The 14,589-nt window shown below is 39.6% G+C and overlaps 1 protein-coding gene across 1 annotated transcript in view; it reads right to left on the minus strand.

Moving 5' to 3' along the window:
* Positions 1-14,589, minus strand: part of LOC120063279 (neural proliferation differentiation and control protein 1-like) — a 40,891-nt gene that overhangs the window by 11,401 nt on the left and 14,901 nt on the right. Inside the window, exon 2 of the mRNA XM_039013559.1 lies at positions 5,406-5,567. Within this exon, the coding sequence (XP_038869487.1) occupies positions 5,406-5,567 (162 nt within the window). The remainder of the gene's footprint in view (positions 1-5,405; positions 5,568-14,589) is intronic.

Consider the following 14,589-nt stretch of genomic DNA (forward strand, 5'->3'; position numbering starts at 1 on the left):
AGATACAGAGAGAGAGAGAGATGCAGAGAGAGATATCTGTCACATAAAATGTCAATTCAATTCAAAAGGTGCTTTCCTTTATTGGCATGGTAAACATACTGTATGTTTACATTGCCAAAGCAAGTAAAATAAACAAACAATAGTGAGAAAAGACAAAATATTGAGAAAAAAACAAAATGAACAATAAAACAATTAGAAATGAACAGTAAACATTGCACTCAAAAAAGGTTGAAAAAAGGTTGCCATTTCAAGCGTTCGATCACCCCCTAGCTTCTGTGTCAACCAACTACACTGTTGGTGTTCTGGAGCTCTGCATACAGGTCAGCGAAGCAAAGTGCCCAGTCATCTAATGTTATACAATACAGATGGGTTCACCAGTGGCATCAAAGAAGATCTGAATAATACATTAGTATAGATCCATCTGCGGGGAACCCTGTAATCAATCCTTCCTGTTCAGTCCAATGCTACTATTGTATTCAGCAGACCACAGATGACTACAATTATTTTGTGTTCCTTGGATAAAGAAAATCATAGACGTATATCTCATCTAGAAGCTTAGCAAACACCTGTATTTTCTGTGAAAAACAGAGGACATCCTTGTGTGTGTGTGTGTGTGTGTGTGTGTGTGTGTGTGTGTGTGTGTGTGTGTGTGTGTGTGTGTGTGTGTGTGTGTGTGTGTGTGTGTGTGTGTCAACTTCGGGATATGGGCCTTCTAGGCAGAGTTCCTCTGTCCAGTGTCTGTGGTCTTTTCCCATCTTAATATTTCCTTTTTATTGGCCAGTCTGAGATATGGCTTTTTCTTTTTTGCCGCTTCACTGTTGACGTTGAGACTGGTGTTTTGCGGGTACTATTTAATGAAGCTGCCAGGTGAGGTCTTGTGAGGCGTCTTTCTCAAACTAGACACTCCAATGTACTTGTCAGGCAACGGGGCCTCCCACTCTTTCTATTCTGGTTAGAGCCAGTTTGCGCTGTTCTGTGAAGGGAATAGTACAAAGCGTTGTACGAGATCTTCAGTTTCTAGGCAATTTCTCGCATGGAATATAGCCTTCATTTCTCAGAACAAGAATAGACTGACGAGTTTCAGAAGAAAGTGCTTTGTTTCTGGCCATTTTGAGCCTGTAATCGAACCCACAACTGCTGATGCTCCAGATACTCAACTAGTCTAAAGAAGGCTAGTTTTTTGGCTTCTTTAAATCAGCACAACAGTTTTCAGCTGTGCTAACATAATTGCAAAAGGGTTTTCTAATGATCAAAAAAGGAGCTTTTCTTTCAAAAATAAGGCCATTTCTAAGTGACCCCACACTTTTGAACGGTAGTGCGCACGCGCGTGCGCACACACACACACACACACACACACACACACACACACACACACACACACACCACACACACACACACACACACACACACACACACACTACAAATAAAGAAAAACCCTTGAATGAGTAGGTATCTCAAACAAATATACACAGTACCAGTCAAAAGTTTGGACACACCTACTCATTCAAGGGTTTTTCTTTATTTGTACTATTTTCTACATTGTAGAATAATAGTGAAGACATCAAAACTACACATATGGAATCATATAGTAACAATAATAATAATAATAATGTAGTAACCAAAAAAGTGTTAAATCAAAATATATTTAATATTTTAGATTATTCAAAGTAGCCACAGCTTTGCACACTTTTGGCATTCTCTCAACCAGCTTCATGAGGTAGTTAGAGCTGTTGTAACTACCAACTTGGAACACTATGTCATTTCCATGTGGATAATATTTGGTTGAGACGTTGATCAATGAGATTACAACCTACAGTGAGGGAAAAACATGGAGGTGGAATCATTATGGAGGTGTTTTTCTGCTAAGGGGACAGGACAACTTCACCGCATCAAAGGGACGATGGACGGGGCAATGTAGCGTCAAATCTTGGGTGAGAACCTCCTTTCCTCAGCCAGGGCATTGAAAATGGGTCATGGATGGGTATTCCAGCATGACAATGACCCAAAACACACGGCCAAGGCAACAAAGGAGTGTCTCAAGAAGAAGCACATTAAGGTCCTGGAGTGGCCTAGCCAGTCTCCAGACCTTAATCCCATAGAAAATCTGTGGAGGGAGCTGAAGGTTCGAGTTGCCAAACGTCAGCCTCGAAACCTTAATAACTTGGAGAAGATCTGCAAAGAGGAGTGGGACAAAATCCCTCCTGAGATGTGTGCAAACCTGGTGGCCAACTACAAGAAACGTCTGACCTCTGTGATTGCCAACAAGGATTTTGCCACCAAGTACTAAGTAATGTTTTGCAGAGGGGTCAAATACTTATTTCCCTCATTAAAATGCAAATCAATTTATAACATTTTTGCCATGCGTTTTTCTGGATTTTGTTGTTGTTATGTCTCTCACTGTTCAAATAACCCTACCATTAAAATTATAGACTGATCATTTCTTTGTCAGTGGGCAAACGTACAAAATCAACAGGGGATCAAATATTTATATTATATCAATTTATTATATATTATTATAATAATTATAATTATTATTATAATCATTATAATTATTATAATATTATTATAATTATTATAATATTATTATAATTATTATATTATATAATATTATAATAATTATAATTAATTATAATTATTAAATATTATATCAAATTTTCCCCCTCACTGTATATGTTGGATTCATGTCTCCATCTCAACCAAAAATCCAAGTTATAGTATAAACTTTAAATACAGTTTGATTTGATTGAGTTCTATTCTTTAACTTTGATATCTGGTAGAGAAGGAGATGTGAATCCAACATATCAATTATTCATTTGTAGACAAACTGGAATTAAAGTGAGACTAAGTCAGTGGCACATATATAACTATCCAAGCAGATGAATCTCATTCAAATGTTGATATTTGGTTGCGTTGACAATCAAATTTAATATCACTAAATATCATTACATTTGAAATCAACCAGAGCTTGAAACCCTCTTGTATTGTCTATTTTAGTTGAATTCGTGCTTGAATTCAAACAACTGCTGTTGATGACATATCAAATGCTATAGGTAACCTAGTAGTTAGAGTGTTGGACTAGTAACCGGAAGGTTGCTAGATCGAATCCCCAAGCCGGTTTTAGGTTTTAATCCCCAAGGTAAAAATATGTTGTGCTGCCCAGAACAAGGCAGTTAACCCACTGTTCCCAGGCCGTCATTGTAAATAATAATTTGTTGTTAACTGACTTGCCTAGTTAAATAAACGTTAAATGAAAAAATATAGGCCTAAATAGCACCATTGGTGAGTGATAAAGTATAATCACATTTTATTTTCTCTGTTTAACCTACCCTTTGGAATGACTTCGATAGCAACAGTGGATGTATTTTGTTTTTAAGTGGAGATCACTCAATAATCATTCTCACGATAGCACACTGGTAGTAGTCACTGACAAATATCATAGCTAAGCTGGGCTTGGTTAAAACCCTGGATGGGAGACCGAAAGGATACTGTAGCTGTAGATAGATCAATTCTCAGTAGGAGGTGCTGCCCAGCCTATTGTTTCTTTCTTCTGATAGTGGATATGTTGAAATCAGACTTTTTAAATGTACAAATTCAACATATTTTATAGCAGGTTTGTCTGTTGAAATTTGGTTACCATGATGACATAATCTTGTGGTTGAAATTTCACCCTCAAAACAGTTGATGTTGATGACTTTTTTCCGATCCAATGTATTTACAAAGTAGAATCCACATCACAATACGTTGACAAATGACGTTGAAACAACGTTGAATTCACCAGTTTGTACCCAGTGGGTAGGCGGTGAGTGAGTCAGAGCTGACTTCAGAGCTGAGTGGGATCTAATACAGACCAGTGGGCTGCTCAGCACTTAACACTAGAAGCCGGTATCTCTCTCTATTATATCTCTTACTACAAATCAGTTTTCCGATAGCAATGGAACTTAGGCTTAAGAGTGTTTTAACGATGCATCTTTCCTACAACGGCCGAAGATGTAACATGAGTTTACCAAAACACCAGGCAGAGACAATGTTTACGAAGTGAGTCATTGAGGCACGTTACAATACGGATAGGATCAAAAGAAAGGAAGCACTGCTCTCAGATCAGCGTTCTCCCTTTCCAATCTGACCTTAACATTACAATGACGACAGATCAGCTCATAGAGAGATTTTAGCCTATCACCTAAAGGCTACAAATATTGAGGTGGCTTATTCTAATGTTTACCCTATAATAATACCCTAAATCAAGATTTGGCACATCATTGCAAGTTAGGCTACACATTATGAAATATATTGAAACAGTAGCATACAAATAGTGAAATAAAACTCAATTGAATTAACATGAAATTGATTTCAATATCATTCAAATATATAGGTCTATGAAGTCTATACTGTATATATATATTTTAATACAGTCATCTCAGTTTTCATTTGAACCCTGTGGTTTTATATCCTTGGATTGTTATGCAAAGAAATGGGCAATTTAGTATTTGAAGGCATTGCCACATTCCTTCTGAAGGTTCTAACGATGAACATAGCCTTAAGATACTTTTAGGCAACTGGGTCCAGGCCAGACAGCCATGCATCTCACACAGATGGTGAATCAGGTGAAATGATCCCTAATCGAAATCTATTTCCATTTCAGTCTTTCATCAACGGGGTACTGCATTTCATTCAAACACTAATCTTTCTTTCTTTATGTATGGTCTTGATGGTGTGTCCCTTCCAGTGGTAGAACTATGACTACATCTAAGATATCTCTTTAGGGTTTTAGTGACAATTGTTTTGTATCGGTACCACTTTATGAAACTAATCCATTCTCATTTTGGCGAAAACCATATGAATCTATTTCATTGCTCTAACTCTCTCGAAACTGACCTTTTTCCTGAGCGATCATCTCTCATTCCCCTGATGACGCATCACCTAGCAGCATAATTAACACTCGTTAAAGTCAGAGACTGTTGGGGACTGGAAGGGAGAGACTAAACCTAATAGCATCCTGCCATTAAAATGGAGCACCGTAAACTCCTTTTCACATTAAACTAGTCTCCTGTAACTACGAGAACATTAAAATGGAGCACCGTAAACTCCTTTTCACATTAAACTAGTCTCCTGTAACTACGAGAACATTAAAATGTTACATCTGTTGGGAGATGGTGGGATATGACAACTAAAATGGAACAATTCTTTCTGTGCGCTGGTTTTGTGTCACTGGGGCTGCCGAAGAGGATGCACCCTGGTTCTGCACTAGTACAACTCCTCCCCATCCTCCACCCAGAACCTAATTGAGTAGCTCACACAACATTTGGTTCTGGGTTGTCGAGATTACATTGAACATGTGTGGCTTTAATGTTCCTACACTAGCAGTAGAAAACCAACAGCAATACATTAGTACGGGTAAGTAAACTTACCAAAATGAGGGGCGTGACTGGGCCTCCTCTTCACTATGCATCTGCCATGTGAGTTCTCTACCAGCGGGGTGAGGCAGGGGCCACAGTGTGAGCTGCCCGGCTGGCAGAAATGCCTCCTCGCTCGGGCACAGTCCAGGCTACGTGGGCATACTGAAGAAGACCCTGTGAAAACAGACAGACAGACTAACATTAGTTTTCACATCCATTACTGGATTTCACACCGTTTATTTTTTAAACTCCAGTACCCCTCCACCAAAAGTGAAAAAAGGCAAGCCTCTCTCTTCCTGACCGTCAGTTTTAATATCAACATCAGCAGACACATTACTTCATCGTGATATAATTTAAAATGTAAAAATGCAAATCAAATGTAAATGTAAAATCAAAGCACTGGTCTCTAAGATAATAATAACCACTCAGGCTTCCACACAAATTGGACGTGACACCAGAGAACTCATCTCATTACGCAGGCATTAAGTCTTACAGCCTAGCTATTATCAGGGAGCCTGAGGTGACAACGGAAGAGCGAGTGAGAAAGAGAAAAGGGAGAAAATATCATAATAAATCATAGTCACCTGAATGTACATCTAATATAGTCACCATCTCTACCACACACCAAGCTACAGCTAATCTGATTAGATATGGGCCCTAGGGCGGCAGGTAGCCCAGTGGTTGGGCTAGTAACCGAAAGGTTGTTAGATCAAATCCCCAAACTGACAAGGTAAAAATATGTCATTATGCCCCTGAGCAAAGCAGTTAACCCACTGTTACCCGGGTGCCGAAGACGTGGATGTCGATTAAGGTAGGCCCCCGCACCTCTCTGATTCAGAGGGATTGGGTTAAATGTGGAAGACACATTTCAGTTGAAGGCATTCAGTTGTACAACTGACTAGGCATCCCCTTTCCCCTGGTCAAAAACGGTGGACTAAATAGGGAATAGGGGTGTCGTTTAAGAGCACTAGCTTCAGAAGACAATATCTACTTCACTGCCTCTAACTGAAAATCAGGAATCTCAGTCACTTTAGTTCCTCACTGTACCAAGTCTATGGTTGTCATAGAAACAAACCTCCTCTGACTTCAAAGTCTTTAGATTGTTATCTGAAGTTTGAAATAATACTGCAGGTTTAGGCTCCCATGGATGAGCACGCTGTTCCAGGTGGAAATCCTTCATTCTGACATGAACAGATGAAGCCCGGAAGCCTAACCTACTTTTACGCTGCCGTTTGATAATGTTTTGGAGCCAGAGTTGGGCCAAGGTTGTGAACAGCTGTCTGATATATGGCTGTGTGCAGTGGGGTGAAGGTGGGATGCGTTAAGGGAGAGAGCAGACGGGGTGAGAGCTGTCAGCTAGGTCACTTTCACATGGAATAATACCCCTTAAATGACAGACCAAAATAGTGAGTGAGTCAGTCTGCCCAAGGCTCCTGAGTCCTGCTGCGTTGTGTGTCTGTTATCATGCCGAGTAAGCCTGCCTAACAGAGTAAACACCTGGAAAAACCCTTAACCAACTGAATAACGCTTTCCCCAGACTGTTAAGCTGTGTGCCGAATGGCACCTTATTTCCTTATATAGTGCCCTACTTTTTATATAGGGAATAGTGTGCTATTTGGGACGCAGACCTAGTCTTTGTGTGTGTGACAGGTGTCACCTGGGCTAGACTTAAAAGGGATGATAGAGGAATGCTTACAACCAGCCACGGCCCTTTCTGTCTCCGCCTGCCAATGGTCTGTAAACCAGTCCCTCCAGGATTTTGCTGGGATTTTCTGTGATATTTGAGGGCAAAAATGCTTGATTTTCCCGCAGCAATTATTACATTTTGCATGGCAATGTGAGATGTTTGTCCAATTTGTCTCGAAAATGCACTGACGAGGGAAAACATTTGTTGACGTGTGGCTTGATTGAACCATATTATGCATATTATGCAGAATCCTGGAGGGACTGGTCAATATTTGTAGCGAAGTGTTGTTTGAATGTCATATGTTGAACTGACCTTAATAACCAAATAGGTTCTCCCCCCAAAATATATTCTGTACCTCCAAGACAATGGGTGGTAAAAATGGCTCTCGACACCATGTGACCTAGCAGGACTAGAAAAGTACTGCTCCCCTCGCTGAACTCTGGACCCGAAGGAGGGAGAAAAACCTCCATCTCCAGCAGCCCGACCACAGACCCTGGACCTTTGCCTTTAATGACCAGAACTGGTAACTGATAACTTTGGGGAAAGTATATTTTATGGAATAGAACCTGTAATCCAGTACAGAAATTGGTACTAAACAGTCTCAGAAGAAATCAGAAGACTTAAGAGCTAGTGTAGCCTGAACGGTACACTTCAGATAACCTTCTACAAGGAAAGAAAGAGTCAACATTTAGAGCACAGCCTCTGCAACTCAAGCAAGGCGTCAACAGAGAAGAGCAACAAGCATAAGGACACTAACTCAGGAGCAACCTGAAGGAGGAACCACCCAACTCAACCAGAAAGCACACACATCCATCTTTTTCCATTGTTATCCTCCATGTGGCCTGAACAATCAAGAAGCCACAACAGATTTTGATTACAGACTGAGTTTAATAAAATGTCCTGCTCAGGATCTCCAGGCCTTCCCTTCTATTTCATGATCATTTTCATCATGTTTGTAAATATTTTGATGAGTGTTATTAAATGATGATTGAGTAAATACATAAAGAACTCCAACAAATCCACATCTTCAGATTAATAACTGTATTACTCTAATTGTAGTCTTCTAGAGTTAATAACTCAGAAGTCAGGTCTTCTTGGAAGACCATTTTGTCCAATAACTGGACTGATGGCCCATTAATAATTGAATATTATTAACAGTGGAGTAAAGTATTTTATGTAAAAATACTTTAAAGTACTAATTAAGTAGTGTTTTGGGTATTTGTACATTACTATTTATATTTTTCACAACTTTTACTCTACTACATCCCTAAAGAAAATAAATGTACTTTTTACGCCATACGTGCTTAGCAGGACAGGAAAATGGTGCAATTCACACACTTAAGAGAATATCCCTGGTCATCCTTACTGCTTCTGATCTGGAGGACTCATGAAACAAATACATTATTTGTCAATTATGTCTGAGTGCTGGAGTGTGGAGGCTACTCGTAATAAATAAAAATTGCTTAATATAACGAATTTGAAATTATTTATACTTTTACTTTTGATATTTAAGTATATTTTAAAACAAATACTTTAAGACTTTTACTCAAGTAGTATTTTACTGGGTGACTTTCACTTGAAGCATTTTTTATTAAGTTATCTTTACTGTTACTCAAGTATGACAATTGGGTATTTTTTCCACCAATGAGTAATAAGTGTCCACAATACCCTGCATATTCAAGGGAAGCAACTCATTAAAGTAAACCTATCAATACTAACCCTTGACTGACATCACATCCCTTTGGAGGGCTACGCAACTGAAACTCTGAAAGTCTGCTGCGGTTGCCATAACGACTGCCATAGCAACTGAGACGGTGTGACATCATCAGGTGTGAGTCACACTGTGAATGCAGAAGTGAGGATGGAGAAGGGGGGGGAGGGGGGACTGGAGCTATCACGAGTGACAAGTGGGGTTGAGCAAGCTAAGATTAAGACAAACGATAAGGAGAGGGGAACATTTATTTTAAATTGGCTGGCGAGGTTTAAAAGACCAAGGACAGGAGACAGTGTTTATTTTAAGTAGTAGGATATGTCCCATTCCGTTTCTGATAAATGTTAGCAACCAGATATTCATGAATCCCATCTAAATGTAATTGTATAGTAGCTAAACAATATAGCAATCTATTTTTTTTATTTGCCCAAATTCTCATATTTGCCCTCATTCTTATAGTCCAGGCCTGAGCAAAGGCCGGCACGGCGACCTGATTCAATACGACGGAATCATGCTCAGATCAAAGAATTTGCGATAGTAAAGGTTTGAAAAATGTATTCGTTATTCAAATTAAAAGCCCAATGAATACTCACCTTTGTGTAATGATTTAACTCCCACCGCTTGTGGGACATTTATTTTGAAGGCACTTATAAATAACAACTGCAAGAGGACAGACAGTGGCTGACACACACACACACGTCACAGTTACAAATAATAGCTAGCTAGAAATTGCGCAAAAAGTAGTTTTTCCAAAGATTTCAAAGAAAAGTAGATAATGAATGTAGGGTGTTCCAGCAAGAGTGGACATCTAAATATTTTCGAAAGGAATTTTCACTAAACTGCATTCAGCAAACGACGGAATTGCGAGCGCTAGCTATGTACTGTCCCACAAAATTTCTAATTATAGCAAGCCATTGGCTGAGGGGGAATTCATTAAAGAATGTTTAATTGACTCTGCACCAATACTTGAAATACCTGAAAACAAAGAGCTGTTTGAAAATGTTTCTCTGTCAAGACGAACAGTAACACGTCGTGTTGAGGACATCACAGAGAATATGGAACGACAGTTGAAAGACAAGGTAAAGGAATTCACCTATTTCTCCTTGGCCCTGGATGAGAGCAGTGAGGCACGTGACACGGCGCAGTTGTTGATATTCTTACGAGGCATAACCCCAGAATTTCAGAGGAGCTTGCTTCAGTGCAGTCAATGAAGAGCACAACCACAGGGAAATATTTATTGGAGGAGGTTAATAAGTGTGTGGCAAAGCTGGGACTGAGTTTTGAAAAGTTATCCAGTGTGACCACTGATGGGCGCCAAAACTTGACAGGAAAAAACGTTGGCCTTTTGAAAAGAATACAAGATCAAGTAGCGGAGCTGAACCCAGATCAGAAAATTATTTTCCTGCATTGCATTATTGATCAGGAGGTGCTCTGTAAATGTGTTCTGAAAATGAGCCATGTTGTGGATACAGTCACTAAAGTGGTAAACTTCATAAGAGCAAAATCTTTAAACCACAGGCAGTTTGTCCCACTGTTGGAAGAGACAGAGTCGGGTCATGCAGATCTCCCCCACCACGCAAACGTGAGATGGCTGAGTTTAGGGAAGGTGCTTAATTAAAAAGGGTGTGTGACCTGAAGTCGGAGATTGCTGAGTTTTTGCAAATGAAAGGAAAATGTGGATTTCCCTCAACTGCAAGATAAAGAATGGTTGGCTCATTTTGCCTTCACCGTGGACATCATGACCCTCGAATTAACTAAATTCCAAACTACAAGGGAAGGGCCTTTTTGCACATCAGATGTACAGCCTTGTCAAAGCCTTCAAGGGAAAATGACTCCTCCTGACCCGCCAAGTAGAAGCCAACAATCTCACCCACCTTCCGACACTAGTAGGCTGTTCCCTATCAGATGACTAGCGGGAGAAGTATACATCGCTGCTGCGTGCTTTGAACGGTGAGTTCTCTTGTTGTTTAGAGTACTTCAAAGTGTTGGAAAATGACCTGCTGTTGGTTTCCTCTCCTTTCACCTTCAATGTGGATAACGCTCCCACTGACCTGCAACTTGAGCTTATCGATCTTCAGTCTGATGCAGTGATTGGAGAACTCTTCAAAACAATGTCACTGACAAGGTTCTATGCATCTCTCGGTGAACAAAACTTTCCAAAGATTAGGAGTCATGCTCAGAAGAGGTTTGTACTGTTTGGGTCAACCTATGTATGTGAACAGACATATTCAGTGATGAAATATAACAACTCAAGGCACAGATCTCCTCTTACTGACTCTCAGCAATCCTGCGCATACCGACGTCAGAAACTGACTTCACTGCTCTAGTCAATGCCCATCAGAAACTTCACTCCTTACACTGAGTAGTTTAAATGTAATGTTGAGCTCTCTGTTTTTGAGCATCCCGTTAACAAGAGTTCTGTCCGTTGTGCTGAATGCACAGTGTTGTTTTCCCTACGTGTAGTTCATTGCATGTTTCATAACGAAAATACCTACCAAAAGGAGAACATGTTAAAAAGTAAAATAAGTAGCATATCTGGATGTAATTTACAGTAGATATATCTGTCAACACAGTCATACACATTATGCATAATCCTGTAATATGATCCTGGCCCATGATGGCAAAAATGTATTCTAATGTGGCCCTCCATGGAAAATAATTGCCCAGGCCTGTTATAGGCCGCGTCCCAAATGGCACCATATTCCCTTTAAGGCTGTGGTCAAAAGTAGTGCACTATGTAGGGAATAGGGTGCAATTTGGGACACAAACTCAGTTTTCCTGATCTGACTAACAACATTTCTGACCCAAATTGCTACTTTTGCATTTGACAAATCAGCCCTCTCAATTGGTCCTGACAGAGAGCAGATCTCCTATAATCTTCATTCAGCAGCAGCAGGGTATAAATCACCCCGGCTAAGTTCCCCAGAGAGCACAGTCTTTTTACAAATCAGCTAGTGTAGCCTAGACCCAGCCTCGAGAAAGGAATAGTTTTCCTTTGCAGTGTGTGAGTGGCATTGAGATCCTATCATTTCTGGTTTCTATCACTTCTAACATTTCTAATCCTACAAATTCCTTTGAATTCTGAGGTGAGTGGTATGAACACCTAACAAGATCCTTATCCACTTGTGATGGTCTTTAGGCAGCATCCAGCCGCTTACTGTCTAGGCTAAGCCAAGCATGCACATATCTGATGAAAAGCCATTCAAGAGCGTCAGACTATCGTTTTCTAACCTTATCTGACGGTCAAGAAATCCACTACACTTGAGGTTACCTGGTCCATTTAGCAGACAGACCTAGGTTCAAATACTATTTTAATTAATTTCTAAATACCTATCTGGGCTTGGTTGAGCTTGCCTGGCTTAAATGGACCAAATGAATTGTCCCAAAACGGCAAATCTTGTCCACCTGTCACTCAAGGCAGGCTAGAGTAAATGCTCAAAGTATTTTACGAGTAGTCTTTAGTCGACCAATTGACTGGTCGAAATTCTAAAACGTGTATTTTTCCATAAATATAGGCACACCCTATGTGTTTTAATAAAATCAACTATATGTAGACTACTGAGCTTGTCTGTTGCTTTAAGCACACTGTGATTAAATAATTGAGACACAAATGACTCAAGAGGGAGCCAGAGATCAAGATAGCCTAACCACAATTTTTTTTTTAAACTGTTCCCGACCTTCCTCCTCCCGCTTCTGCCATTACGCTCCCGAAGTTGCCAGTAATAGGCTACACCAGGGGTCGGCAACCTTTTCCATTTGGAGTGCCAATTTATCTTACTATTTCTACCGATCTGAGTGCCAGTTATGATACTCATATGCACATTTCTCCACAACAATTTCATTTATTTTATAATAAAGCCTTGGTAGCTTATAATTTTCATTAATCACAAATGATTTTATCTAAATAAAAATGTACTTTATTGCCATTCCCAACTACATTACCAGTCAACAATTGACACACTTTATTTTTACTATTTTCTACATTGTAGAATAAAAGTGAAGACATCAAAACTATGAAATAACACATATGGAATCATGTAATAACCAAAAAAAGTGTTACATCTTTTACATTAGAGATTCTTCTAAGTAGCCACCCTTTGCCTTGATGACAGCTTTCACATTCTTGGCTTTTTCTAAACCAGCTTCATGAGGTAGTCACCTGGAATGCATTTCAATTAACAGGTGTGCCTTCTTAAAAGTTAATTTGTGTAATTTATTTTCTTCTTAATGCATTTGAGCCAATCAGTTGTGTTGTAACAAGGTAGGGTTGGTACAGTATACAGAAGATGGTATTTTACCAAATAGGGCTAAATCCATATTATGGCAAGAACAGCTCAAATAAGCAAAGAGAAATGACAGTCCATCATTACTTTAACCTTTCTGGCGCAGGCCTGCCGCTAGCAACCCACCTCGACAACATCCGGTGAAATTGCAGAGCGCCAAATTCAAATTACAGAAATAGTAATAATAAACATTCATGAAAAAAGTGTTATACATCGGTTAAAAAGATTAACTTCTTGTTAATCCAGCCGCTTTGTCAGATTACAAAAAGGCTTTACGGCGAAAGCATAACATGTGATTATCTGAGGACAGCGCCCCGCACACAAAAGCATACAAACATTTTCCAACCAAGCAGATGAGTCACGAAAGTCAGAAATAGCAATAAAATGAATCACTTACCTTTGAAGATCTTCATATGGTTGCAATCAGAAGGGTAAAGTATGTCGAAACATGTCAAACAATGTTTATAACTAATCGTTAGGGTGTCAATTATCTAAATTATCAATAATATTTCAACCGGACAATAGCGTATTCAATAGAAAGGAAGAAGAATGAAGGGCGCACGTGACAGTCACGTGCGCAAACCAGTACTGCATGCTTCCCCAGTCCTCTAACCAAAAGGTATTTTTCTCTGTCGTTTTTCAGAAAACAAGCCTGAAACCATGTCTAAAGACTGTTGACATCTAGTGGAAGCCATAGGAACTGCAATCTGGGCCCTAACCAATTACATAGTCAATAGGCATTCAATGGAAAACCAGTCACATCAAAAAAATTCCACTTCCTGGATGGATTGTCCTCGGGTTTTTGCCTGCCATATCAGTTATGTTATACACACAGACATTATTTTAACAGTTTTATAAACTTCAGAGTGTTTTCTATCCAATTCTACCAAGTATATGCTTATCCTACCTTCTGGTCCTGAGTAACAGGCAGTTTACTTTGGGCACGTCATTCATCTGAATTTCCGAATACTGCCCTGTCACTAAAAAGTTAAGACATGAAGGTCAGTAAATTCATAAGTCAGCCCAAATAAATGCTTCACAGAGATCAAGTAACAGACATCTCAAAATCAACTGTTCAGAGGAGACTGCGTGAATCAAGTTCATGGTCAAATTGCTGCAAAATAAACTACAGGACCCCAATAAGAAGAGACTTGCTTGGGCCAAGAAACACGACCAATGGACATTAGACCGGTGGAAATTTGTCCTTTGTTCTGGAGTCCAAAATGGCGATTTTTGGTTCCAACCGCCGTGTCTTCGTGAGACGCAGAGTAGGTGAACGGATGATCTCCGCATGTGTTGTTCCCACCGTGAAGCATGGAGGAGGTGGTGTGATGGTGTGGGGGTGCTTTGCTGGTATTTAGAATTCAAGGCATACTTAACCAGCGTGGCTACCACAACATTCTTCTATTATTCTACAATGTAGAAAATAGTAAAAATAAAGTAAACCCTTGAATGAGTAACTTTTGATTGGTATTGTATATAAAAATAGACTACATAAAGCCAACAAATAAAAAC

The sequence above is a fragment of the Salvelinus namaycush genome, chromosome 18 (assembly GCF_016432855.1).
Source record: "Salvelinus namaycush isolate Seneca chromosome 18, SaNama_1.0, whole genome shotgun sequence".
Lineage (NCBI taxonomy): Eukaryota > Metazoa > Chordata > Actinopteri > Salmoniformes > Salmonidae > Salvelinus > Salvelinus namaycush.